Raw genomic sequence first — 27,940 nt, 5'->3', positions numbered from 1 at the left:
CTCAAGACTGGAGCTTCCATTTTACAGAGGAGAGGTGTATACTGACAGCATTTCTAAGCAGGATTATACATTAGTTCCGGGGTGGGGGGGTGGATGGGGGGTGAGAGATTGCTTATTCTAAAAAAAAAATAAAAATGGGACTATAATTTGCTGGACCTATTGACCACAGGTAACTGATCCTGGCCCAAGGTTATTATTGTCATTATTATTGCATCCTGACCATTGAAGACAGGAACCATATCCTAGTGTCAGAAATTTAAAAAGTGAAGGAAGGATCTAATTCAACAACTTGTTTCACAGATGAACTGCAGAGGTGATGTGTGTCTTGCCAGAACTTAGAAGTCTACATTTGTTATCTTCCCATTGTTTAACAAGAGCAAGGCATGTAGAATTTATTCAACAACATGTGGTGAATTGCAATGTGTTAAGCTGGAATGATAGAAAAGTTTAATTTAGCACTTCAAAGCCTCCCACAATATGCATCTTGTTGTCAGAGATTATTCATTCATTCAAGAAATACTTAATGGGTGCCAACTATGTGCTTGACACTATTCTTAGGCAGTGGGGGTAGAGCAGAAAATAAAACAAAATAAGTCCTCCCTCAAGGAGTTTATAGATAATAAATATATACATAAATAATAAAATAGATAAGTAAAATACTTCTACCCCCAGTAGTGATAGGTTAAGATATTTGTAATATCCCATCGTGCTGAAACTAACCCCCCAAAATACTGGATAAATATACTTTTCAATGTTCTCTTTTTAAAAAAAATATATATTTTTAATTGATTTCAGAGAGGAAGGGAGAGAGATAGAAACATCAAGATGGGAGAAAACCATTGATCAGCTGTCTCCTGCATGCCCCCTCATTGGGGATCGAGCCTTCAACCGCAGTGCCCTGGGTGGGAATCAAACTGTGACCTCCTGGTTCATAGGTTGACACTCAATCACTAAGCCACAGCAGCCAGGCCTGCTTTTCAGTCTTCTTAAAGACTTGAAGGTCTGACAGGATAGTGAGGCTAAACTCTAAGGGAAAATGGGAGATGCTTTTTACCTTGAGGATATTTTCCCATTTGGCCAACAGCTTTGGTTTTGGTGGTTTTATGGGGCAAGGAGGGTAGAAAGCAGGGAGAATGGCTGGCTCAAAATTGAAATTCTAACAGGAGGTACTCACCAAATTAAATTGGAACTTCAAAGGGCTACCTTCTCAGAATAAAGATGATAGAACTAAACGTACCTCATTCCCCACTTATGGGACTGCAGAGAAAATTGTGTTCCAAGGAGAACAGGGAGAAAAAGGAAAACAAACCCCTGGCCCTGAGAAGTGGCCATGGGCAATCCCATTGTGGATTCACAGCCTGGTTCATCATACATGAGGACCAGGGCATTACCCTAGAACACTGTGTGGAGCATGGGATCAAGGGGTCAGGGGGTGTTTATAAAAGAGTACTTTGTTATGAAATTTGGGCAACAAACTGGAGTATCAAATATCGTTCCCTCCTCCGTCCCCTGTGACTGAACCTTGGCAGAAGATTTCAGGACCAGGGCCATGAGGACGTTTTTAGGGATGCCAGTCTGCCAGATCAGCTGGGGATGTTTTTCATAGGATGACAAGAGCCAAGAAAATGTCACATGCTGTGTCCATCTTCCCACTGTGATAGAGGCAGCATGGATGAAGATAAATTTTCTCTTTCTTTTCTCACCCAGTATGTTGAGCTAAAGTTTCTTTTCTTTTTGAATTAACCCTCTTCTGATTTTCTTTTTACAGGACAGGGGATTATCAGAGGCAATGCCCTTCCTTCCTCTAGAGCTAGGAGCCTGAGTGCTCCTCCCATGCCCAAGACAATCATTTATTTATACTCATATACTGGGAACCAGCCATCAGAAACCCTCTTCCATTGCCTGGATTATTGCAATGGCCCCCTAACTGATCTCGCTGCCTTTAGACTGTCCCTCCACTGATCTTTGTAAAATCTGGGTCTGATAATGTCACTCCTCTGCTAAAACCTCTCTAAAGTCTTCATATCTCATGAGATATAGATCCTTATACTAAAGGACTGGCCCTCCTCCTCTCCACCATTCATCTTTCACTCCAACTGTCTCTTTACTCAATTAGGTCCTTGCTGAAATGTCACCTTCTCACTCAGGCCTTTCCTGACCACCCTATTTTAAGTTGCAACCTTTCCCTATTCCCCTATTCTGCTTTATTTGTTTTCATAGAATTTATCACACCAGATATACTATATATTTTACCTATTTATTAGTTTACTAGGTGCATGAAATTCATGCACGGGTAGGGTCCCTAGGCCTGGCTGGTGATCAGGGCAGATTGGGGCCTTCCGGCTGCTGGCCAGGGCCTCCCTTCCCCAGCTGCCACCTGCTGGCTGGGGCCTCCCTTCATTCTGTGCTGCCCCTGGTGGTCAGCACACATCATAGTGTGTGATGGGTCTCCCAGTTGAACTCCCGTGGGGACAATTTGCATATTAGGCTTTTATATGTATAGATTGTCTATTTTTCCTCATTAGAAGATCAATGCCCAATAAATTTTTATCTTTGTTCATCATTATATCCCTGACACCTAAAAATGGTGACTGGCCCATAGTAGGTACTCAATACATCTTTTATGAATGACTGAATGAGAAAATAAGTGAATTATGAAGATCCCAGAGACAACTTATTATGTCAATGATAAAGTCACTAGTGTGTATATTTTTAAAAATTGAGCTACTATTACATGCCATGCCCTAGACTGGGCACTCTCCTACTAGTTGCTTCTCCCAGAGGTGCTTCTGCTTGTGCTTTTCTATTTGCTCCTCCTTATTCTTTCCTTCAAGCCTTTCCCATAGAAAATGGTCTCAAAGCTCCTTCTGTGGAGTTTCCTCTAACAAATCCCCCTGCTCTCTGCTCAGAGCATACCAGAAACTCAGGAACTAAGGCCTGTGACTCTGTCCAGCTGCTACTAGGCTCAACAGTTGTTATGTGTGCAATGATTTTTCTCAACTTCACTTCAGAATGTAAGTCCTAGAGTGTTGGGACCTGTTCCCCTTTCTGTTTCTCTTAGAATGTCAAATAGGGCTATAGACTCTATCACCTGGCTTCCATTGCAATTTGGCTGTGCCCAGGAGTATATTATGGGATTAAAACACCAAAAGCAACAGGGACCATGATAATGTGACCATGTGTCTGGGATCAGAAAATCTTTACCAAACAGGGAGGCACAGAATGCAGCACAAGACCAATCCCTGCTTTTGGCCTAATTGGGGAGACTGCTCACAAACATGAAATATTCCCAGCACAGTGGTTTGCACAATAAGTGGTTGGAAAATATTTATTGAATTTAATCAACAAAATCAATAATGCAGCCAAAGTGGTGAAAATAGTACTGGATTTAGTGCCAGAGTGCATGGATTCTAATGTCAGGATGGGACATTAGTGCTATTATAAGGATTAGTGCTTGTGAAGATATGCATTGAATAATGACATAGAGTGGATACAAATGGATCAGCTGTTGAGGATGATGTTATCATCATTAGTGTATCAGCTCTACCATGTACTCTCCAGACCTTGGATCAATCACATTGCTGTTTCTTGAGCCCTTATATGTGAGATAAAAGGCTAAACATGAATGGGCCCTAAATGCTAAATTTTTTTTTCACTCTTATCATGATCCAGGAGACTAGGGTAGTAGTCCTTGCCTTGCGACCTTGAGAAAATCACTTTCCACGTCTGTTTCCTGGTCTATTTAATGGCCATGGGACTGGGCTGGTGCTCACCAAGCTCTTCCAGTTCGAAAACTGTGAATCTTGAGATGCTTGTGGGAAATTCCGAAGGAGAGGTTCAAAACCTGATTTCTATGATGGGATGGAAAATCAAGATCAGAGAAGTTAAGATGGCAAAGAACAGCATCAGAGGGCTGGGAGGAACATGTTGGAGGTGGGGCTGGGGATGTAGGGAGGGTGGGAATAGGGGATTTCTTGAGTGAGGAGAGCAGTGCCTCTGGAGCTTGAATAGGAATCTTGTTAAAATGCAGACAGAGTTAGGTCTGGAGTTGTGCTTGAGATCCTTCATGTTTATCAAGTTCCCAGCTGATGGAGCAGGTCCCAGGGATCACACTCTGTGTAGCCAGGAGGAATGTTCTTCCTTCCCCAGTTTAGCAGCTGGGCCTCTTAGAGAAGGAGCATCAAAGTTGATTTCCTGCCCAGTCATTTCTCCATGCACCACCCCCAAGCAAAGGATGTTTTTGCCATTGTTTTTTCCCCAAACCCAAATTCTCTCTCTCTCTCTCTCTCTCTCTCTCTCTCTCTCTCTCTCTCTCTCTCTCCCCCCGATGCCCTGGCTGCCCCCGCCTCATTATTACTTCCACTTCCATCATGGTCCTTCACTGCAAAAGTGATTTTGGGGAAAAAGAATCTCACACCATGTTTTCCAGGCCCTTACTGTCTGGCAGTGACAATCCCAGAGGAACTGGAAGTGAAAATGTCTACATTGTTGGAGAGCGGTGATGTCACATTCAAGTTTCCCCTCTTACATGGTAGTCATTCCTCCTTAGAACTGGAGGCTGGGGTTGCTGCTACTCCTACCCCCAGCCTGCCTCCGAAGAGGTGTCTCCCACAGAGTGACTTTCCCATCTAACCTCTCCTCCACTTGGGCATACACACACACATCCTCCCTTTACTCAGAGAACACTGCATCCTCTGTGCTTAGGGAAGGCTTCTTTTTCACACTGTGGCCCACAGGTCAAGCACTGATATTTGTAAAGCACATGGAATAAACAGCTGAGGCTGCCACCAGCACACTCCAGGCTTCAGCACTTCCAGGTACCCCCTAGAAGTCTGAAGACATCCATAACTCAGACACATCTCAAACCCATTCCTCATTCGTTGCACACCAGAGTGTTGTTCACACAGCTTGCAAAGCACTGCCCCAGGCTGAGCCCCGCCCCCTTCTTTTTAGGGAGAGAATGTACAGTCCAGGACAGATTGTTTTTCTCAGAGGGAACCTTTTTACCTGCTCTTTTCTCTCCCCATGTTTTCTATTTAGCCCTTCATAGCCAGTGCCCACCTCACCATTCCCTGTCCCAGAGGAAATAGGACCTAAACAGCCTAATTTGCGAAAAGAATCCTAAGAAAGAAGACTTCACTTGACTGGAACAAATTAGAGTTTTTCTCTGAGCAGGTTAAACACCTAGCTTCTCCCTTTCTTCCTTCTGCACCCATCTCAGAGGCTTGCTCAGGACCTGTTCTTCTCCTGACATTCTGTGCTTCAGGGAAATTGCCCTTCCTTGGCTGTGATAAGAGAGAAGAGGGAGCATGACAGGGAGAGTGTCTTATTATTCTTAGGTTCTAGAAAGAAGAAATGAGGGGTCAGGCTTTGAGGTCAAGTGGCTGCTAAACTTTCCTTTTAAACATAGAAGTTTTGGCACCAAATGAGATATCAGAGTCCCCCATTTCAAATTGCCTGATAGAGAAATTTAAAGTGATATTTTATTCATCCTGAGGACTGAGAGTATGAAAATATCACTCCTGCCTTTTTTCTCTCCCTTTCTTCTCCTTTGGTCAACCTTCCCACATACACCCCATCAAGCTCTCACTCACCCCTACTTAGCTCAAACACCTTCAATGGCTCACTATGTCTTTTCATTGAGTCCCAGTTTAAATCCCATTGCTCCACAAACTATTCCCTGAGCACTCAGATCTACTAGCTCCTTTGTACTCTCAGACCCTTTAACAACTATATTTTTCATTTAGCACTTAATACATTTTTCAGGTATTATTTACTATGATTTAATAGGAATTCGCCTTTTCTCCATAGCAGATTGAAAGCTCTCTACTAAAAGGAACCACATCATGTGTATGGTATACACCATTGTTAATTCTTTGTGTGTATTATGGGCCATTTGGAATCTGATAAAAATGGAAGACGCTTTCTCCTGAAAAATGCATCTGTACTTAGAATTTGCATGAGAATTTAGGGAGTTTGCAGTTCCCTGTTTCCCACCAATGAACTCCAGATTAATAATACCTGGCTTAGCCAGTAATACTGTTGGCTGAGCAGATGATAAGTGCTCAATAATTGTCTGCGGATGTGTGACTCTCCCTGTTTTTCCTCTGCAGATTGCCTTGACCTTCTCCATTGTCTTTGCGGTCATTGTGTATCGTATCACAACTGCAGCTGCTCTGTCTCTCAACAAGGACACACGCTCCAACGTCCGGGTGACAGTGACAGCGACAGCGGTCATCATCAACCTCGTGGTCATCCTCATCCTGGATGAGATCTACGGTGCGGTGGCCAAGTGGCTCACCCAAATCGGTACTGTGCCACCGCATCGCGTGTTTGCCCCAGGCCCCCTGGAACGTGGTCATTCAGTGTGTGCAACGTTGTTGGTGGTAATGACCCAGCATGAGAAAAGGAACAAGAACAGATGCTCTGTATAGAGCATTTTAATTGGGGAAATGAGGAAGTACAATGGTCATTTCCTGGTAGGGCCTACCAAGGGCACCCTTCAGACAGAAACCCTTCCTGTAGCAATTTTTAAAATATATATATATGTATGTATGTGTATATATATATATATATATATATATATATATATATATATATATATTGATTTCATAGCAGAAGAGAGAGGGAGAGAGAGATAGAAACATCAATGATGAGAGAGAATCATTGATCGGCTGTCACCTGCACGCCCCCCACTGGGGATCGAGCCCACAACCCAGGTATGTGCCCTTGACCGACATCGAAGCAGGGACCCTTCAATCTGCAGGCCGACACTCTATCCACTGAGCAAACTGGCTAGGGCCCTGCAGCAATTTTGATCAATCCTCCTCCCGCCCAGATCGACTGTGTCACCATCCCCTAAGAATAAGCCATGGGTTTATTCTTCTTAGCCTAACTTAGAAGCAAGATAGGTTCAACACTTCCTGTTAAAAATCTCAGAGTTTTAGCTCTCCTCCTTTTCCCAGCAGCATTTATAAAGTTGAGAAAGCCTCTTGATACTTGAGCCCAAGAGGGTCTTATCTCTCCCCATATTGTCAGAGGCCCCAGAAAATCCACACATTCCCTGTGCACTGAGCAGACTTCAAAGAGTCATATCAGACTTCCCAAGCTTCGAGCCAGTGAGAAAAATGCAGTGGCCTCAATATTCAGACGTGTCATTTGAGCTGCAACCTGCTGTTGCTGCACACCACTCTTTGGCATTTGTGCTTATGAGATGGGGGAGGGCTGAGAGCCGAGACCCTTTCCTCATTGGATTTATTCTGGGGGGCCTGGATGCACCCTCTTAGCTTCATTGAATCCAGGGACTAGGAGTCTTGGCCCCTTATTAACCTCTGGGCAGTTGAATTAATGATAGGATGTCTTTAATTCACTGACCAATTTAGAAGCTAGACACTTGATAGGATAACCCCCTCTTAAGAGAGCCCCCCCTGGAGGACCAGAGGATTCCGGAAAGACCTCCCTGATTCCAGTTACTCATTCTGAGCCTCTCCCCAGCTGGGCCTCTATTCACTGGGCATTTACCTCTGGTTTCTATGTGGACATAGGCATTTACCATCTAGAGTGGCAGTTCTGCTCTCTTCGGACTTGTACATAATTGCAAGTGTTATCTATATGCCTTCATAAAATTCTTGAGACAAGTAGGCAGAGCATTTACTTCCGTGTATTTAGTGGTATTCAGGATCCTATAGAAGCACTTAGGAGGACCACCCAACACTCCTGAGGGCTCAAGGGAAGCTTCGGAGGTAAAGGCATCAGTTGGAGAGCTCAGAGATAAGTGGTGGTCAGACAGGTTCGTGAGGGAGGGGCATGGGGGGAGTGGGCAGGAGGAGACAGTTCCTGGCAGAGGAAACAGAATGAGAAATCCGGCATGGAAGAGGGAGCTCAGATCCCTCGAGGCCAAGAAAGGCACGCAGAGAAGGGCATGTACCTGGGCTTATACTCAGAGTAGGGTTGGGTGGCAGAATTTTCGAGTGCTAAGCCAGTTGAGAAATGAAGCACAGGCAGGTATAGACACAGCCAGGGTATCGCCTTTACATCTGAAAAAGGCTACACCGGAGGAAGAATCTTAGCAGGAGAATCAAACAGGCTTCCTAATACTGGGTTCCAGACAGATTTACCTTCCCACTGTGGTAACAGTGGACAGGGCAGCCCAGCAAATCTTAGGACCTGGGGGCGGGGGGACAGAAGAACACTTGCTGCCTGCAGGCCCTTTGCTCCCCAAGGGAAGGGCAGAGGAGTAGGTAGGCAAGGAGTGCCAGTGTCGCCTTCCGGACTGACCACTGAGATGAGTTACTTCCCCTTCTGTCAGCCAAGAGAAGAAATGAGTGAGATGGGCAGATAAGCAGAGCAATACAGCTGATCCCACTCCCTCCACATGGAAGAAACACCAGCAGTGGAGAGAACTGTCGCCTCAATAACTCCTGACTCAATAGCTCCCAACACGACTGAGGATGTTTTGAAGGGTGTGATATGATGGGAGCTGTATATTTGCAGAATTACGTGGTCAGGGATATAGGGTGCGAGAGGAGAGAAAGGCTAGAGGGTCTCGTATAAAGGAGATTACTTAGTGTGGGGGCAGGAAGTGGGGAAGAGAGGAACAGGGAGTGAGTGATGTAGAAATGTCTTCCTGCTGCCATTTGCATTACTTTATTTCACTTTTCTTGCACAGCTCCAGAGAGTGGTAAAGAAAGAACATAAATGGAGGGGTGGACAATGAAAAACTCATTAGCAAGTATTTAGTGAGTGTACAAGGCTGGGCAAATTCTCTTTGCATTGGGGCACAGAGTAGTTTCCATACTGTGAAGCTTCATCCACTGCTTTTAATAGCACTCCCCCAACCCAAAAGTTTAGGCCCCTCCAGGCTGCTAACCCAACACCCAGTCCTCCATAAGAAAGTATGTGCACTGGAAAGGAGATAAAATTTTAGCAAGAGTATTTTGTTCTTTGTGATAGTAATACTCATAAATTGTTTTAAAACTAAAAAATATATATTCTGTATCCCCTTCCATCTTTACAAAAACAATGTGTGGTCAGCAAGGAAAGAATTAAATCCTCATTATTTGGAGGTTCAAACTCAGATTCTACCTCTAAAATGCAAATGTGTTTTCTGCTGTTTTTAATGTAAGCTCCTTACTGTCAAGATTGATGTGGTGTGCTGGGTCTCCACTCAGGAACCCATGTAGGCGTTATCCCGGGTCATTGCTCCTATCTTTGTTAGATTAGATGTCCCCAGGGGCTCAGAGAGGTGCTGCTGTGCAGTGGAAGGACCACGGAATTAGGAGCCCAGCGAAAAGAACCTGCGAGTTCTAGACCTGGTTCCTTCTTCCTCCCACTCCCACTGTGTGGCATTGGGCAGAGAGGGAACTTTTCTGGACCAAGTTTAATTGATCCTTCATCATGTTCCTCCTTCCTGTCCATTGATCATCACCTTATCTGCTTTGTTGTCACAACCTAATGACTGTGCCTTTGTCTTTAGTCTCTTTTCTATGGGCCTCTATCTTGGAAATCTCTACCCAGTCTCTAACAGTGGATTTGGCGCAATACTCCCATCCAGCACTTAAGAGAGCTTCCTTTTGTCCTTAGGTTAGAACACATGGTGTTCCCCCCAAAAAATGTATACACATTTTAACAGATAATAGCTCAATTTTGAAAATGAAATGTATTTTAATAAACACTGCCCTTATAATAAAATATTCAAAGTATGTATATATAATTTTGGGGGATATCCTATATAAACTGGCATTCCAGGCTCTCAACCACCACCTTCTTCCCACTGCCCTCCTCCACTCAATTCACAGGCAGCCCAGACCCCTGCCTGTGTGTTCCCACCCCTTGTCTTGCTCAGGCTTCTGTAACAGCTGTAACAACCCCTGGTGACCCTCTTTTTAAAGGACCTCTCAAGGCCTGCCTCCCAATGAATCCTTTTGTGGACACTCGGTCCTTAGTGAGTTTCCTCCCTCCCACATCTGAACTCTTGGGTTGCAGATCATTTATTCGTTTGTTCATCCCTCAGATGTTAATTGATTGAGTGCCTACTTTGTGCCAGGCCCAATTCTGGAAACACAGCTATAAAGAAGAAAGACATGGTCCCTGCTCTTCTTGTATTTACACTGTAGTAAGATAGACAAGAACATCTCATGGAGGGTGAGAAAGCAAAACAGGGAGGTGCGATAGTGTTGGGGTTGTGCCCTTTGGATCAGGTGGTTGGGAAAGGCCTGTTGGGAAAGGCAGTGAGAACTGGTCAATAGGAGGGCACCAGCCACACTGAGAAGACCCTAGGAAGAGGCCACAGCAAAGGCAAATGCAGAAGGGACACAATATCACAGACTTGGCTTATAAACCAGCAAGGTGGGAGTCAGCTTGGAATGTATTATCTACTCTGCTCACTGGAATTTATCAGTCCGGTATTTGTGTGTATTCCCCAGTGTTAGAATAGACGAAGCTGTGCTGGGGTAATAAATTCATCTCAAGATCTCAGTTACATAATGTGAAGTTGTTTAATTGTTCTTGCTCACACTACATGTCTGGTGTGACAGGCCATGGTCTGTGCTTCACACACTCGCTCAAGGACCAGACTGATGGAAGCCACATGGAGACAATGTCAGGGGAAGAGAGAGCTGGGGGGTCATACAGAGGCTGTGAAACACTGCAGTCTGGAAGTGTCATCCATCACTCGGCTCAGAGCGCACTGGCAAGAACCAGCCTAATTATGAAGACACTGCAAAACACATAGATGTGAGTGGATGTTCTGGGAACTTGAAAGGTCTCTACCACTTGCTGCAACCAGGTGACAAAGTCCTGAAAAAGAGCTACTCTGTCTTACCTTGCTCTTTATTTCCTACACAGTGCCTGCCTCAGGGTAGATCTTAGCATAAGTTTGTTGATGAAGTTATTGGTAAAGTCATGTCTCTTTTCATTCACAAAGTCTTTTCCAAGAATGCATATAAGATAGGTAGTCTGTAAACCTCAGTAGAGGCCACAGTGAGTGTTTATGTATTCGTTATTTCAACTCTGTCTACTTACAAAAGGATTTGAGGAAATATGGAGGTGAATGAGGCAAATGCGAAGTTGTCACAATGGGACAGTGACTGAAAGGTACAACAAAGACATCCGAAGACTCGAATTTTCCTTAATGGCAAAGGATATACACACTAACAGAGATGGTTGTACACACCAGGGATGACCAGCATACCTGCGGGCAAAGGTGTAGTTTCAGAGTCCCCAGGCCTCCCCAGAACATAAAGCTGTGGATAATGCCACCCATTGGGGTGAGGATTCTGCCAGGCTTAGGGGCTTCCTTTGCCATTCTCACGCTGGGTTTAATACCCATCTGGCTTCCTGCCCCAGATCTCCTGATTGATGAGGAGGCTATGAATATGTGCTTTGCTCACCAGGTGCAAACAGCTGGTGTGAACAACCCCAGTAAGTTCCCAAGTGTTTCCTGTGAGGCTGGCTGATGGACAGGTGCCTTTCTAGGAGCATCCCTCAGCAGGCCTAGAAGTCAGGCCTATCTGAAACTCATTCTTGCCACAAATAGTTATGCCAAAGGACAGAATGCATTAAATGCCTTCAGAGGGATTGACTTGTTTTTATCAGCATCATCCTCTAACTCCAGCTCCCCTACCACTGCTTCCTTTTCCCCTCCTTTTCAAAACTATGTGCAATGTGCTGAGTTGTGTGTGGAGCTGTGCAGTTCATCCTTCACTCTATTGAACCTATTCTAGTTCAGGGTTGGGCTTATTATAGGTTCTTGGAAACTGATCATTGTTTTAAACCAAAGTCTCCCATTCTTACAAAACTGGCTGTGTTTGTATGGTGTTTAAATATTGCTGATATCATCCTCCTCAGTGTTGCTGCCCCAGATGTTACTGAAGTGGGGACAGGGAAGTGAACAAAAGAACCAGAGTAGGGAGAAGCACTTGATTTTTATTGAGCACTGCCATCTACCAGGCCCTGGTAGGCATCGTATATACATTGTCCCACATAATTTATACAATAGCGCAAGAAATCGCTCATCTTGTATTTTACTCTTGAGAATGCTGAAGAGGTTTAGAAACTTGACCAAGGCCCATGGTTAATAGTAATGTATGAGTGCATATGCACACACACAAACATACACGCTGTACTAAGCACTGTTCTAAGCATTTTACATATATTAGTATATTTAATTTTTAAAACAGCCTCAACAGTGCAATGATGTAGATAGTCTTAACACTCCCACTTTAAAGATTAGAAGACTGAGGCACAGAGAGATAAATAACAGGCCCAAGGTTCTATGGCTCCTAAGTGGTTTGTCTGGCCTCAGTGTCCTTGCTCAGACCATGACACGCTATGCCTCGCAATATGTAGCTGTCCTTGTTCCTCAGGAAATTCTAAATGGGCTGGCAAAGCAAAAGAAAACACACCAGAGGCTCCAGAAGATTTAAAATGCAATGCACCCACCTATGTGAATGTCAGGTGGTGGTGAGGAGGTCTCTGGGGATAAGCAGGGAGACTCAGTGGGAACAAGCTCTGAGTACACTCTCACCTGCCTGCCTCCTAGGTCTCCATGCATGAGGGTACCTCCATAGGTTCAAAGACTTTGAGGTCCTACATGCTTTATTAAAATAAATTTTTTTAAAAAGAATTGCCCTGGCCAATGTGGCTCAGTTGATTGAGTGTTATGCACCAAGAGGTCGCCGGTTTGATTCTGGGTTGCTGGCTCGATCCCTAGTAGGGAGTGTACAGAAGGCAGTCAATTGATGCTTCTCTCTCTCCCTTTCCCTTCTTCTCTCTTGCTAAAAATCAATAAAAACATATTTTAAAAAAAGAATTGAAATGCCTCTGGGAAGTCCTGAGTCTAAAATTTTGCACCCAGTTCTAAGCTAGCCTCAGCAAAAGGCAATGTATTACTATAAAGGAGAGAAGAGGGGAAAGAAAGGAAAACGGAGGGGAAAACTCAGTACCAAAGGCTGCCTGGACATTAAAAATTCTTTAAAGAAGAACATTTGGGATATATATGGATGGATCTAATTTGCCATCAAATGTGGATAATGTGTGTTTTTATAGAGTGCAGGGTGAAATGCTGGCTTTGTTGGCTCAGAGCACTGGGACCTGGGAGTCAACTTCACTGCAGCCTTAGCCTGCACAGGGATGTACTTCCAGAGCTAGGATACATATAGGGGTGTGTGGATATGTGTGATTGCGTGTGGGCCAGTTTGGGAGCAATGACTTCCTGGAGGTGTTGAGGAGACCATAGTACTGGTAATGTGAAATCTGGCCTGAGTCAGTTCTGCTGGCTTGTAGTCCTGCTCTGATACCAGCTCCTGACTCCTTGTGTGGCCTTGGGCAACTGTGGAGGAAGAGCCTCCTGCCTGCCCCTTCTGTGAGGCCACCTAAGGGTGTGGTGAGAGTGGATTCTACCATTGCCTGAGGGCCCCCTCAGTGATGTTGGCTTAAAGCATCCTAAATGCTGTCTGGGAAAGATGAGGATGGTGTGATCACGATTTTAGCCCAAGTTTGTAGAACAACTTATTCCAGTTATATGAAACTATTATTAGTAACACTGTTACTTAATATAACTGGCAAGAATTTATTCCCAAACTTGAGCTATAACTATGACATGTCTCTTTTATTTTTCCAGTTAATCGTGGAAGCATGCATCTCTCTTATTAGCAAGAAGTCCAATATATTCCTCTCCTTTTCTTTGTGTTTGCTAAGAACTCAGAGACTTTAACTATGAGAAGAGAGAGCAGGGGTCATTCTCTGCTTCCTGTGTTTCCTCTCTAGATCCCTCTCCACCCCTTTCTACCGTGTTCTGTGCCCCCTGAGGCCCAGTGGGTTGTGCCGCTTGGCTCCCCCACACTGAGCCTGATGGGGTTCAGGCAGGAGGAAGCAATGGAAGGAGCTGAGAGGGCAGAAGGAGAGTGGATTAGGGTTATTTCTTCCCTGCTTCTTCCTCATCTCTGGCAAAATGGAATCCTTACATTAAAGCTTCTGCAGGATGAGTCCTCCCTCCTGATCCTTCTTAGGGAAGACATGAGGAGTGGACTGAGGATGGAATTACTCCCTTCCTACTCTCTGGGGGCTTGGTTTCCAGAATAGTGTGTGCATTTGTGAGGTGACTGCTGGTGTCACGGAAGTATCTGTGGTCATGAACTGGGCACATTATGAGTTCCCTCACCTGTAATTGCCATGGGGAGAAAATCCTCATAGGACAGTTGTAACAATCAAATGGGAATCTATACAAAGTGCCTGCACAGTGCCTGGCACACAGCGAGCACTAGATATGGGGTTTTCCATGATGGGTCCATAGTAGAACTCTCCTTCCCTTCTTTTAGGAAAAAAAAATATTTTTATTGATTTTAGAGAGAGGAGGAGAGATGGATAGAGAGAAACATTGATTGGCTGCCTCCTGTGTGCCCCCTACTGGGGATCGAGCCCTCAACCCGGGCATGTGCCCTGAATGGGAATCTAATCATGACCTCCTGAGCTATGCTCAATCACTGAGCCACGCCAGCCAGGCCTCCCTGCCTTCTTCCTCCCTCCCATTCTTTATCTCTCCCTCTCTCTCCCTCTACCCTCTCTCTCCTGGTGCTTCCTTTCTATTACCATCCTTTTTCTTTAAAATGAAATGCTTTTGGGGTGCTGCCACCTTGGGCTAGGCTGCTAGACAGCACAGCAGGTCTCATATCCCTTTATCTGGGAGCAAGAGCCATCTTGCTGACTCAAAGGGAGGGATCCCTTGTGCTACAGGAGTATCTCAGGAACACCCATCCTTAATCTCCAGTTCTGGGGCTCTCAGCTCCCTTAGGCGATGCACTGGCTGCCTAATTACCCAGCTGGCTGGCTCCTGCTAGGGTGATTCCCTCCCCGTGGCACAAACAAGGCAACAACATCACCCAGGAGGCTGAGACACCTCCCATCTCCTCCCCCCAAACACAACCACAAATGAAGGGAAGGCCAGATGGTTGGGCTGTCAGAAAACATTGCTGTTTCCAAAAGCTTGATCTGCCCTGGGGGAAAGGCAGGGTGAGGAGCAGGCACCTTTGCTTTCTGACTCAGCCACACAGGTTCAGGCCCTCCATCCTTCTGCCCAGAGGAGTGCAGGGCTGGTACTACTTGAAATACACACTTGGGCATCTTCTCATCTTGTCTTATCACCATCATTATATATCTACTGGCTGGATTGTTGGGGACATCAGTTAGGAGGACCTGCTTTTCCAAAACTCAGATTCTGCAGCTGGCATCCTCTTGCCGGCCATTCTGCCTCCGTAAGATTAGAATGCCACTCAGGAGACAGGAGTTCTTAGTTGGTCCCCTGGGGCTAACTCAGGCTTTCATACTAATTATTTTCCAAGGCAGTTTACAGCTGGGTCATTTGTAGCCATATTTTTTTATGACACAGCACCCTAGAGGTTTAACACGTGAGAGAAAGGGGGTAGGTAATGGCTCTGCACAGGAATTCTATCCGATTGTTCGATTGCCCTTCCTGGTCCTAGATAGAGTCCACTCTCTGATGATAATCTGTTCCTACAGGTCAGGAGCAGGCCAAACCCTCAGATGGCCTCTCATCAACCTGAGTGGCTTTTTGGGGCCTTGGAATTGCAGCGGCATATAAAGGATGGAGAGTGGTTGCCCCCTGCCTGCTCACACTCTCCGTGTTGACTCTCCTTGACATCTATGTAGCAATGGAAATCTAAAGGCATCGTACTTGGAGTCTTATGAAACACAACAAGGCTGGGCCATTTTCTCATGGGGTGTAGAGTCAGACCACTTTTGAATTGGGGTCTTGTGAGGTGACCCTACTCAGAAGCCTGAGTGCAGGTCACCCTACTTGTCCTGAAGACATCATCCCACCCCGGGTGGACTCTGAGGAAACTTGCTCCATTTCTTCAGTCATATCACCTCTGTCATAGGCAGGCGAGGTTCCTTATGCTGGCTACTGAAAGAGCCCCAAATCCAGCTGGAGCTCCAGGGCTTTGATGCTCCCTCCTACCCTCCAATTCTCTCCCTCCCTTGAGGTGTCTCCTGAGGGCCTCCTTTCCCAGCAAAGCACACATCATGGCCACAGAGCTTCTCTGAGGTGGAGGCACCTGACTGATTTAGTGGCCTATCAAGTGGATTTAGATTGTTTATTGGAAATGCCCATTATTTATGGTGGCTCATGGCCCTACAAGCACAGGCAAAGGCTGTTTTTAAAATAAAACTAATAAATAATAGTTAGGCCCGTGATTTATCAGTAGGGAGGAAGGGACCCATTCATTTCCAGTTGGAGTAAAGAGCTCTGAAAGAACCGGATTCTCTTTCCTGAGACCTTGGAAGAAATTCCTGTAGGGATTGGGAGATCTGAGTACAAAGAGTTCAAAGGAGATTATAAAAGAAAATCAAAGACACGTGCCTCTCCATACCTCATCCTTAATCCCCTTCTAGCCACATTTATACGTGTTCCAACTTTTCAGCTCATCAGGCCTGATTACTTACTTTTGGGTGACATTGGTTTTAATTTTCTTACCCACAAAATATTTAAAAATGAAGGTGGGGTTAGGAGGAGGTGGAGGAGGGTATAGGAGGGATAAATGGCAATGGACAGAGACTTGACTTGGGGAGGTGAACACACAATACAGTATACAAATGATGTGTTGTGGAATTGTGCACCTGAAACCTGTATAATTTTGTTAACCAAAGTCACCCCAATAAATTCAATAAAAGGGTGAAACAATTAAAATTAAAAAAATAAAAAATTTTAAAAATGAGAGACAAAGAGATGAGATGTAGTTAAGTTACTAGTGAATTTGCTGCCTCAGGCACACTGGGCAAAGGCTCAAATTCCTATTGAAAAGTTTTACCTCTCTCTCCCTCCCTCCCTCCCTCCCCTTCCATCCTCCCTCCTTTTCTTCTTTCCTCCCTCCCTCCCTCCCTCCCTCCCTCCCTCCCTCCCTCCTTTCTTCTTCCTTTCCTCCTCCTCATTCCCCTCCTTCTTCTTTTCCTTGCTCTCTGTCTCTATCCTCTGTCTCTATCACTTTCTGTCTCTATCTCTTGTCTCTCTCTTCCCATTCTCTCCTTTGTAACTGAGCTACAACAGGGCACCATGGGCAGTCTCTGTTCATGTGGTGCCCATTTTGAAGTAGGACTCAGTCCTTGGGCACATCCCTCCCCCAAGAACAAATCCAGAATTCTTCAAGAAATGGAAAGGAAAGCAGGTTTTAATGAATCTTTATTGAAGATTCTATGGAGAGGCAAATGAGGAGGCTCATACTACAAATCACACAGTAGAAGTTAATGAAAATTTCCACTGGGCATCCCCCAACCTGTGCACTCACATTTCCTCTTTGGTGGCAGCCCCCTCATCTCTCTCTCTGCCCTTCCCCCTCCCATTGCACTGGCCCTAGGCTTTCCTGGGTCCTGTATCTAACTCCAGCACCCGCACCTGGTATCTCATGTAGAGAAAGGTAACTCCCTTTTGACAGCCCCTCTCTATGTCTTCATATGCATTATTCTGCTCAGCAAAGGTGCCTCCTTAAGATTTGCTCTCCTTCCAATGTGACAGGGAATTTTTAGTAAATGATAACATTTTTTCACTATTCCAAATATTTTTTTCTTTGTCATTCATTCAATAAGTGTGCAAAGTAGAGTACATCTGGCAACAGCTGTGACCATGTTCATTATAAAAAAGTCATCCAAACCGTCCATGGTGGGGGTGTGGTGGACATGGCGGGGAATGTGATAGAGTTCACAGCCACTTGGAGATTCAGAGTTAGGAGATCTTAAAACTAACAGTGACCTTAACAATTGATAGCAGGCATTCCCATCTGGGCCTCAACATTGTTTCCTTTAGTCAGGGAGAATAAGAATCAGGCTGAAGATGTGGACGTGGCTCTTGAGCCCAGCGAGGACCTGATAAGCATCAATCAACAGGGAGGCACTGACCTTTTTGTCGGGCAGGATTTGTAGCAGGGAGGGCAAAGGCCTGAGAGGTTAATGATCTGAGGGGCTTTGCTAACATACATAAACTAAAGACCTAACAGAAGTGGTGGTGTTAACTGTCAATGGTGAGTACAAATCTTCATCCAAATGCTTATTGGGGGAGGCAGTGCAGTGTTGGCCAGGACTTTCATCTCAGGGGTTGTGCTTGTGTCGGTCCAGGCGTGGCAAGAGGAAGAGAAACACACAGCTGTCTATCAGCTGAGGGCTAGCATGGTAGACTTGTCCAACTTCCTCTCCTATAGAATTATGGCAATGTCTCCAGGTTCCCTGGCAGGCCATGCTATTTTTAAAACTGCCTGGAAGACCTCAGGAAGCTTGTTGGACTATGGTTCTTCAGGGGAGGTGACAGGGGGCCTGTTGATTCAACTTTCCCAGCTAGGTGCCAACAGGGTCACCTACTAGCCATGCTTACCACTGACTGTTAGAAAGTGGTCAGAAGTTAACATGGAAATGATACCCAGAACCTCAAGGGGCTACACATATGCACTAACATCTGGCCACAGACAGCCCAGCTGTGCTATTGAAAGTAGGGCTATTGGACCTGGATGACAATGACGATGATGATGATGATGATGATGATGATGATGATGATACGATGAAGATAACAATCATTTATTGAGGTCTGCCTTGTGCCAAGCACTTGGCTGAGTGCTTTATAAACATCCCCATCATGTCCTCAGGATAATCCTGAGAGGCAGGTGTCATTTTCCTGTTTATATAACTTCACTCCTCTACTTATATTCTGCATTTGATCTCAAATATGTCTGATGCTAAAATATGCACCTATAGCTATCACTGTAGCCAAACAAAACAAGCAAATAATCTCTCCCCTTAACACACAGCTGGGCCACAGATAGGGTGACGGGGTGCTCTATAGGTTCAGCATGGCCTGCAGGGCCTCTAGGACTGTTCATTAACATAAGTGAACTGAAGTGGGTCTCAGGATGAAGGGGAGCATGGGGAATGGACTTGTTTTCAGTGTTGCTGGGTTTACAGGAATGACACCATGTTTCTCAGGGCTCTGGGGGACTAAGATAAGCAAGTAACTCTCATTTCCTTAGGCCCTTTCAGCCTTAGAGAGAAATCAAGGCTGGCTCACCCTTGTGATAGCAGTGCTATGGAGTCTTTAAACGTTCCCATTCTTAAGTCCCCTCCTGGGTCATGGGTCTTTGGGGCTTATGTCTGCCTGTGATAGTGTCCTTAGCAGAGGCTCATACTTGGACCAATACTGATGCTGTTGGGTATCACCTTCTAATATGCAAGATGGTGTTCTAGGTTTGCAAATAAATGAGGGGCTCAATGTGCTGTATGGGTAAGCAGACATGGAAATGCAGGATTCTTTTCCCTAGGATCCCCTGTTAGGATGAGAGGGGAGATGATACCTTGTCACTCACAGAGTAAATCTGGAAGAGACTCGGCAGTTTGCAAAAGGCTTTCAATAGAGACCTTGCTAAATGCAGCTCTTTGAAGGAGGTGATGAAGTCTTCATTCATCCTGGCATGGTGCCTGGCACACAGCTGGTGCTCAATGAATGTGAACTGAACAGTGAAAAATAGTTTTAAGTGCATGATGTCAGGCTGGGGGAGGAGAGTGGGGAGGTGAAAGAGGATACATGATGTAAACATTAATCAATCAAAGATCCCGATTTCAAAGTGTGGGGTAGTAAAACCTGTCTTTGGGGGCAGGAAAATCTGGGTTCAAATCTTAACTCTGTCACTTACTGGCTGTGTGATCTTGAGCAAGGCTCTAATCTCTCCGGGCCTCAGTTCCCTTCATTCAAAAAAGTGAGATATCGCCGAAACCGGTTTGGCTCGGTGGATAGAGCGTTGGCCTGCGGACTGAAGGGTCCCGGGTTCGATTCCGGTCGGGGGCATGTACCTTGGTTGCGGGCACATCCCCAGTAGGGGGTGTGCAGGAGGCAGCTGATCGATGTTTCTAACTCTCTGTCCCTCTCCCTTCCTCTCTGTGGAAAATCAATAAAATATATTTTAAAAAAAAGTGAGACATAAAACTTCCCACACATAGGTAGGGGAGGATGAAATGAGATGGGAATCACACACACCCATGTGCAATGTTCCTGCAGAGCAGCTTGCAGCAGACCCTCTGGTGTGGCCCGCACATCCTCTTGGCCACCCTGGAGGTCACTGCAACTCTCTGTCTGCAGGAGTTCTCTTCATAGGAGAAGATGGAAGTGCCATGGAGTCAAATCCAACAGTAACCTTCAACCAGTGGAGGATTCACTCCTGCTTGCTCATCCCTCTGTGTAATGATTCTTAATTGTGCTTTACACAGTCTTTTAGAAGGTCCCTAGTGGAACTGAGTCCCAGTTGTCTGAAGCCTTAACCTATTCACAAACACATCCGTGTTTTCTTCCATCCCCTTGCTGTCTCACCACCTTACACCCTTACCAAGCTTCCCAAGGAACCCCTCAAATAAACTACTTACTCCAGAATCCCTGACTTAGAAGGTAATCCAAACTAAGACACAGAAAATCAATGAAAGCTACTATTACTGTGATTTTTCATAGGGCATGGATGTAGGTAATTAATACAGATAAATGTAAAATATTATTTTAAAACACACACAAAAGGATTTTATTACCAGCTGAAGGCATCTGGGAAGGTTTGGGGAAGGAGATTATGTGTAACATTCGATCTGGATGTTAAAGATGGGAAGAATTTGTACATGAGAGGATGATGGGTCAGAGAAGGGGACTTCAGTGGAGAGAACAGGGTCTTGGGTCCACTTCTCTAATGATTCCTACAAAATCCATGTGAGTCAGGTGGGCAGACAAGTCAGGCGGGTCCACACACTGGTCTCATCCGGACACAGAACTCCCTGGCCACATGGCCCTGGCACTCTGGCCCTGTGCTCAGCACACTTTCAGGCTGTACTCATCAGTGCACATGATACACAGTTAGTGCTTTTCTTCTGCTCCTGAAGTATGGCTCTGTACTCTCTTTTCTTTGTCGAGGTATTTGTCACCATCTGTGGAGACCTCACTAAGCACTCTGCACAGCTGCTCACTGGAGCATACCATGGGTCTCAAGTCTTCTGAAGACACCAATGATGTTTCTGCTCAATGTTCCTCAGGGTCCTTCTGGGAATATCAGCTGGCTTCTCTGCTTGGACCTGATAGAACACATGGGCACCATGACCCCCCCAAGTTTGAGACATTAGTCTTAGGTTGTGTTTGTTTTACTTTAATCATTTGAATGAGTGGACTAAAGATGTTTCAGCCTATCCAGAGGACATATAGTTGAGGGCTTTCCTGCTAAAAATGGTGGAGGAGAGAAAGAGGAACAATGCCATGCTGCTCAAGATAAGTCTTTGCCACCTCTTTACTGTAGTTCAGTGTTGAATAAGCTTTTTTAGTCAGGGATTTGTGTTCAAGTAAAATCTCACAGAAGTGGGAATTATACAAGTAAAAGCTGGATTCCCTTGGTAAGTCAAGGTGGTAGGAAGAAGTTCTGCTTGCCCATACCCTTTTTGAGAAGCACAGTGTGAAACCATTGCTTGAGTGGATAAGAGGAAGGAAGTGCCAGAGAGCTGAATCTCTTAGTTTTTCCTCTGAAGAAGTAACCTGAGAGATAATGGCTCATGTCACGGTCAAAATTCAGAGAGGTGAGAAATATCTCCATCTTATCAGCTTTGCTCTTCTTTTTCAGAGGTTCCAAAAACAGAGCAGACTTTTGAAGAACGCCTGATACTGAAAGCTTTCTTGCTAAAGTTTGTCAATGCCTACTCGCCCATCTTCTATGTGGCCTTTTTCAAAGGGAGGTGAGTGTATTGGTGTCATATATGGAAGAGAAATTGGTCACTAAGTCTGGGTCCTCCACTGGAGGCAGCCTATTCCCATTGTCAATTCACATCCTCAGTCCCATTCCCCATATCCACCCCTACCTGGCTGTTCAGGAAGCAGTTAATACTAAACCATTTTGTATTAGCATCTTCAGCTTCTGATAATAGGGAAGCTCTACAGGGGTTTGGTTCTGGCTCCTGAAGGGTGAATCTTAGAAGAATTAGTGTCTCCTAACTTTGAGGATGAGGCAGTAGAGAATTTCATGTCTAGCCAGAGGCTCTTAGGTTTTGCAATGCAGTTCTGATGCTAACTACTCAGAGTAGTACAGAGGTCACAGATTAAGGGCACAGTCTCCCACAACACTGTCCTCACTTCAGGCACTAGCCGCAAGCTATGGGGCTCCCAGGCCACTCATGATATGGACAACTAACCCTACAATCACTAATCCCTTAGGTTCAGTAATTCACTAGGACAAATTACATAGCTCAGGAATGTGCTGTACTTACAATTACAGTTTTATTATAGCAAAGGGATACAAATCCAAACCAGCAAATGGGAGAGGCACATAAGATAAGGTCTAGGTGGGTCCTAAAACAAAACTTCCATGTTCTCAGGACATGTTAGCTTTCTGGGACATTGATGTATACCAACAATCAGAAAACTCGTCCAAGCTTCATGGTCCAGAGTTTTTATTTAGGTTTGATTGAATAATTGGCCATGTGATTGAACTCAATCTCCACTTGCTCTCTCCTCCCCTGAGGTCAGGCTGCTATAACCTGGCTCAAAGCCCCAATCACATGGTTGGCCTTTCTGGCATGGTCTCCTTCATCCTGAGTTATCTCATTAGCATAAATTTAGGTATAATCCCAAGGGCCCACTAAGAATAACAAAGACACTCCTATCAGGAAATTCCAAAGATTTAGAGACTCCTTCCAGGAACCAGCAACAAAGTCCAGTCCAATTCTTCATTATATAATAGGTCTGGATGTAAAATCACTTCTGATAAATATTTTTGTGGTCAGATCAATTGGCTACCTACAAGGAGATTTCCCAGGAGGCATCAACTATGCAGGAAAGCTTCCCCAGAACTAAATGCTCATCAAATAGACATTGGTAGCAAGAACTGTCATCATCTACATTTGATAATTTCTTATAAACGTGTTTATGGCCCAAAACAAAACCCCTGCCCAGCACCTTTTTCCTTGGCTCTTATGAAATTATAGGAGCAGAGAAACTGTTCATGTTAATGAGTATATATTTAATTGGTGTTTTCTATCTAGTTGTGCTATCAATAACAAATGGCAAACATGATATTCTAGGCAATAATAAATAGGGTCCTGACTTTAGATAAACTTGTGGTATATTGAAAGAGTAGTCTTGGCAACAGCACATTGTAATCTGAAAAAGGTGCTGTAATAAGAGATACAACGATGAACAGAGACAAGGAAACATCACAGAGAAGCAAAGGTTAAATTGAGCCTTAAATAGATGAGTAGCATTTTAACAGGTGGACCTAGGTATGGCGTTTCAAATAAGTAGGATTCCTGTCTAGTTCCATGATTGGCTTCTTATCCTCCAATAAAATTGATGTTACTTTGAAGAGGAATGAGGCACGCTTCTTCCATTCCTTTGAACGTTTTCAGTAAGAAGTCTAGATTTTTTTTTTTTCTGTTCCCAGGACTCTCCACTTACTTTAGTCTGTCTCACCCTTCATTTCATGGGAAATCGGTAGCACTCACTGGGAAGTTGCAGTCAGAACTCAATTCTTGAAACTAGTTGAGAGGAGATGCACACACAATATACTTAGAGATAATCCAAATTTTGTGCTTAGTCTCTCTCTCTCTCTCTCTCTCTCACACACACACACACACACACACACACACACACACACACACACGCGCGCGCGCGCGCGCGCGCGCGCGCGCGCGCGCGCGCGCGCTCCCTCTGTGTGACCTTCCTGCCCCATTCTAGTCTCACCCCCTATCCCCTGGAGGTGAACCCTAGGTGTTATAGATGATTGTTAGCTGCTAACAGGCATAAACTGTCCCTGGGTGATTTATCACCTGCCCTGACCAGTACTTTCAAGAAAGACATTGGGCAGTGGTTCTTGCTCTAAAGGCATGCCCTTAAGCAGCCCTGACTTTCTCTCTCTTTTCCTAACTCTTCCCACACTTCTCAATTTCAGGTTTGTGGGCCGACCTGGAAGCTATGTTTATGTGTTCAATGGTTACCGCATGGAAGAGGTAAGTATGGCTAGCCACTGGTGTTTCCTGCCTAGCTATTGGTTTACAGGGGTACCCACCACTTCCAGCCTCATCCTTATCCCCATTGCACCATGTCTGGATTCATGCCCTTGCTCCTCTGAGCTCACTTGGTCTAACCACTCCTTCCATTGTCTTTTCTTCTCTGCAGTGTGCTCCTGGGGGCTGCCTCATGGAACTCTGCATTCAGCTTAGCATCATCATGTTGGGGAAGCAGCTGATCCAGAACAATATCTTTGAGATTGGAGTACCGTATGTAACAAATGCTTCTCATCTCCCTCCTTGCTGCCAGGGCCTAGCTCAGCAGGGCCAGACTTTCAGCAGGATTTTCATGGCCTCTCCTCTTCTCAGATAGCTGGGCTATTTTTCCTTTGTCTGCTTGCCAATAACTTCCCCTATAAGGTAGGGCTCCTCTCACAGCCTTGTTTGCCAATCTGATTCAGGATGTTTGAGGCTCAGAACAATTAAGCACTTCGTTAAGTACCCATAAGCAGCAAGGGGCAGAGCTAGGAACTGGGTATCTCTGACCCCAAGCTGTCTAATATTTTTAATGCTATCTGTTCTCCCAGTGAACAAGTAAAATAGATGTTCAGTATGGTGGATAGGTGAATATGAAAGTTTTGAAACATAATGTAACTGTTTAGAAAAATTACTAAGAAAGTGTGGAATATATGATCTTCGGAGGAGAAGGATGCATAGCTGGTGAAACACAGAATGGATTTTCACATGGATTCTCTCTCCTCTCCCAGATGGGTTTATACAGATTTTATAGAAGGACGACTTTCAATTAAGTTTTGCATTGAGATAGTGATGAGAATAAACACTAACTCACAGGCATTAGACCTAAAGAAAAGAAGATGGAGCAAATGAAAATATGCCTTCAGGTCAAAGAAAATGTAACTTGTTTTGCTTTATGGTGTTTATTGAAAACCATATTGCTTTATGGTGTTTACAGAAAAATCTTTTTCAGGGGATATTTTCAGGCAGAAAAGCATCAGAGAGCCAGGGAATGACAGATATTACTGGGGTAGCACTTACAGGCTGGGCCAATTCTGTTTAGGAGGCCAGGATGGACAATTTGTACCAGGCCTGGAGATCTTTGCAAACCCCTTGCAAGATTAACTGTTGTGGGATGCAATAGTCAGTCCCCATGGGGTTAGCTGAAGATACTGCCACACCCTCTTCCTCTCCCTTGGAGATTGACTATGCATATTGTATCAATGGTTCTGAGAAGTCCTGCTATAAAAAAACAAAAACACTTGTTTAATCCCTTCCTTTCCAACTGTATTTGTTCATGTTATTGGCCATCTTAGTTGTGGACATTAGGATCCACTCTGGCTAGTTCAGGAAGCAAAGGAATTGAAGAACAACTAGCTAACAGAATATTCCTTACAGGTCAGAGAACCAGGCTGTGAAGTACATAACCAGCATAACAGTATCCACACTGCAGGAAGGCTTGAAGGAAATACCACTGCCTTCACTTCTTGACTCACATGACTCAGATATTAAAAGATGAGAACTGTATACTGAAGAGTCACACCCACAAATACTGCAGTCTGAACTTGACTAGCTGTCTTCATCTTCATCAGCTCAGGGTGCTATAACAAAAAAGCATAGACTAGGTGGCATAAACAACACACATCTCACTGCATGCTCATTGACCTCTTCCTTGTGTGCATGTGGAAAGAGTGAGAGCTCTGGTGTCTCTTCCTCTTCCTATAAGGGCACTAATCCCATCACAGGGGCTCCCTCATCCTGATTTCATCTAAACCTAATTACCTGCCAAAGGCTCCACCTCCTACTACCATCATGTTGGGGATTAAGGCTTCAACATATGGCCTTGGCAGGTTTGGCTCAGTGGTTAGTGTGTTGGCTTGTGGACCAAAGTGTCACAGGTTCGATTCCTGGTCAAGGATACATACCTCAGTTGCAGGTTCTCCAGCACCAGTAAGGATGCGTGCAGGAGGCAACCAATTGATGTGTCTTTCTTATGTCGATCTCTCTCTCTCTCTCTCTCTCTCTCTCTCTCTCTCTCTCTCTCTCTCAAAATCAATGGGGAAAAAAATCCTTGGGTGTGGATTAAAAACAAAAATTCAACATATTACTTTTGGAGGGGATACAAACATTCAGTCTATAACAACAGCCTGTCTGTTTTTCTTTCAACTTAAGCACAAGATTTGTATGCAATTAAATCTTAAAAATTTAAAAATACATATATGAAATGGCCCTTGTCTTCTCAGAGCTTACATTTTAAGTTCGGGAGACAAAAGAGAAAGTATGTGACTGGGTACTCTCTGTGTGGTGTAAACTCCGTCAGAATTCAGAGTGAGTAAAGGTCAGGGATTTGGGAGCCATCAGAGAAGTCTTCCTAAGCTGAGGAATTCTTCCAGGCTGTGTCTGTCTCTTGAAGAAGGCTGCCACTATCATTTGTAACAAGAAACAAGATGGTCTGCAATTATTTTGTTTAAAGAAACAATTTCTCTTGAGTGTGATATCTTTTCTAAATAAACAGTGGACTGACTCAGGCTTATCAAAACCACCTCCTAACCCAGGTGGTGCTACAAATGGAGAAAGTAAGGCTCATAGAGATGGCAGCTCTCTGATCAAAGTCTCAGGGCCATGGCAAGGGCAAGAGCCCAGAATCTCTCTAAATCTATTGAAAGGTTGCTGATTTCTTGGCCTGAATGGAACCATTAGAGGACATATGATCCAACTCCTTTCTCCATGGAAAACTGCCTCTATGGGGGCTGTAACTGTCTGAAAGTTCTCCTGAGAATATTATTTTTTTGGTCTTCCTCAGAAACATACTTACAGAGCTAAAGTTATAATGGAGAAAAATGTCATTTACCTGGAAACAAAACCTTTTATAGTGAGAGCTCTACCTCAAGGAATGAGAATCTTCAACATTCCCACATGAAACTTTACCATTCCAGTGCTCAGAACAGATCTCAGCATCACCCACTATTAATTAGGCTGAATGCTTAGGATAGTTTTCTGTCCCTATACTAGGACCACCTCAGGTGGCCCTCTGGCACGTGCTTCTCTTGGAGGAGGGTTGGTGAAAGCATTGGTGTCTGGGCGGCCTTATTCTACCTCCCTGCTTAAGCTAGCCTCTAGGCATCAGACAGGAAGTCATCAATCTTGAGAAACTGAACCCTCTGAAGCTGTGCCCTGTTTTCCAGCTTTCTGATTAAGAGTTAGTGATAGTCATCAAGCAAAGCTGGTGAAACACATGGTTGCTGTCCTCTAGGAGTTTACCATCTCAGACAGACCACAGTTGTTATGGACAAATACCCAGAAATTATGTAGACCAAAAAAAGATGTACCAAAGCCACATCTCGCCCCTGGGCAGCTTTGAAACCAGCCCCTCCACCATTGCTACAAAGGAAAATCTACATTCCCCCTCGACATCTGGGGAAAACATCTGCCCTTCCAGTACATTGTTGTTCTGTTCTGGATGGAATTGTATATAGCTTGTGGGCACGAGATGCCCATTTTTCATTTCTGGACATCTGCTCTACCATTTAGCCCTCTCACTCTGGACCCAGCAGCCTTTGATAGAGTGTAAGAGGGGCAAGAACTCAGGCATATGTTTGGTCAGTGTGTTGGCTTGTTCCCTACCCATCAACTCCATCCAGCTCCATGACAGATGAAACTAACACACAACTGTTTGCCTTGAAGGCTAAATTTTCTGATTTATGCTTGATGTATTTTTAATATGCCACAGTTAATTGATGCTAATTGCATAGTAACTCATAAAGCTGTGGGCATGTCACTGCTCTAAGTCTCACTGTCCTCATCTTGTGATGAAAATGACGGCGTTATAACCATCTCTAAGGTGCTCTCATTTCAGCTCAGACATTCTGTGAACCTCTCCTTTAGTCAATGAAGCTAGTCACTGGTGATTCCAAAC

General features: G+C 44.7%; 1 protein-coding gene across 2 annotated transcripts in view; it reads left to right on the top strand.

The window, feature by feature from the left end:
- ANO2 (anoctamin 2) overlaps positions 1–27,940 on the top strand; it is a 301,113-nt gene that overhangs the window by 227,321 nt on the left and 45,852 nt on the right. For both annotated transcript variants that reach the window (XM_079774619.1, XM_079774620.1), the window contains exons 16-19: positions 6,114–6,309; positions 21,633–21,744; positions 23,952–24,009; positions 24,179–24,279. In XM_079774619.1, coding sequence (XP_079630745.1) covers positions 6,114–6,309; positions 21,633–21,744; positions 23,952–24,009; positions 24,179–24,279 — 467 coding nt within the window. The remainder of the gene's footprint in view (positions 1–6,113; positions 6,310–21,632; positions 21,745–23,951; positions 24,010–24,178; positions 24,280–27,940) is intronic.

The sequence above is a fragment of the Cnephaeus nilssonii genome (genome assembly GCF_951640355.1).
Source record: "Cnephaeus nilssonii genome assembly, chromosome: 6".
Taxonomy (NCBI): domain Eukaryota; kingdom Metazoa; phylum Chordata; class Mammalia; order Chiroptera; family Vespertilionidae; genus Cnephaeus; species Cnephaeus nilssonii.
This window is presented reverse-complemented; position numbering and strand designations above follow the sequence as displayed.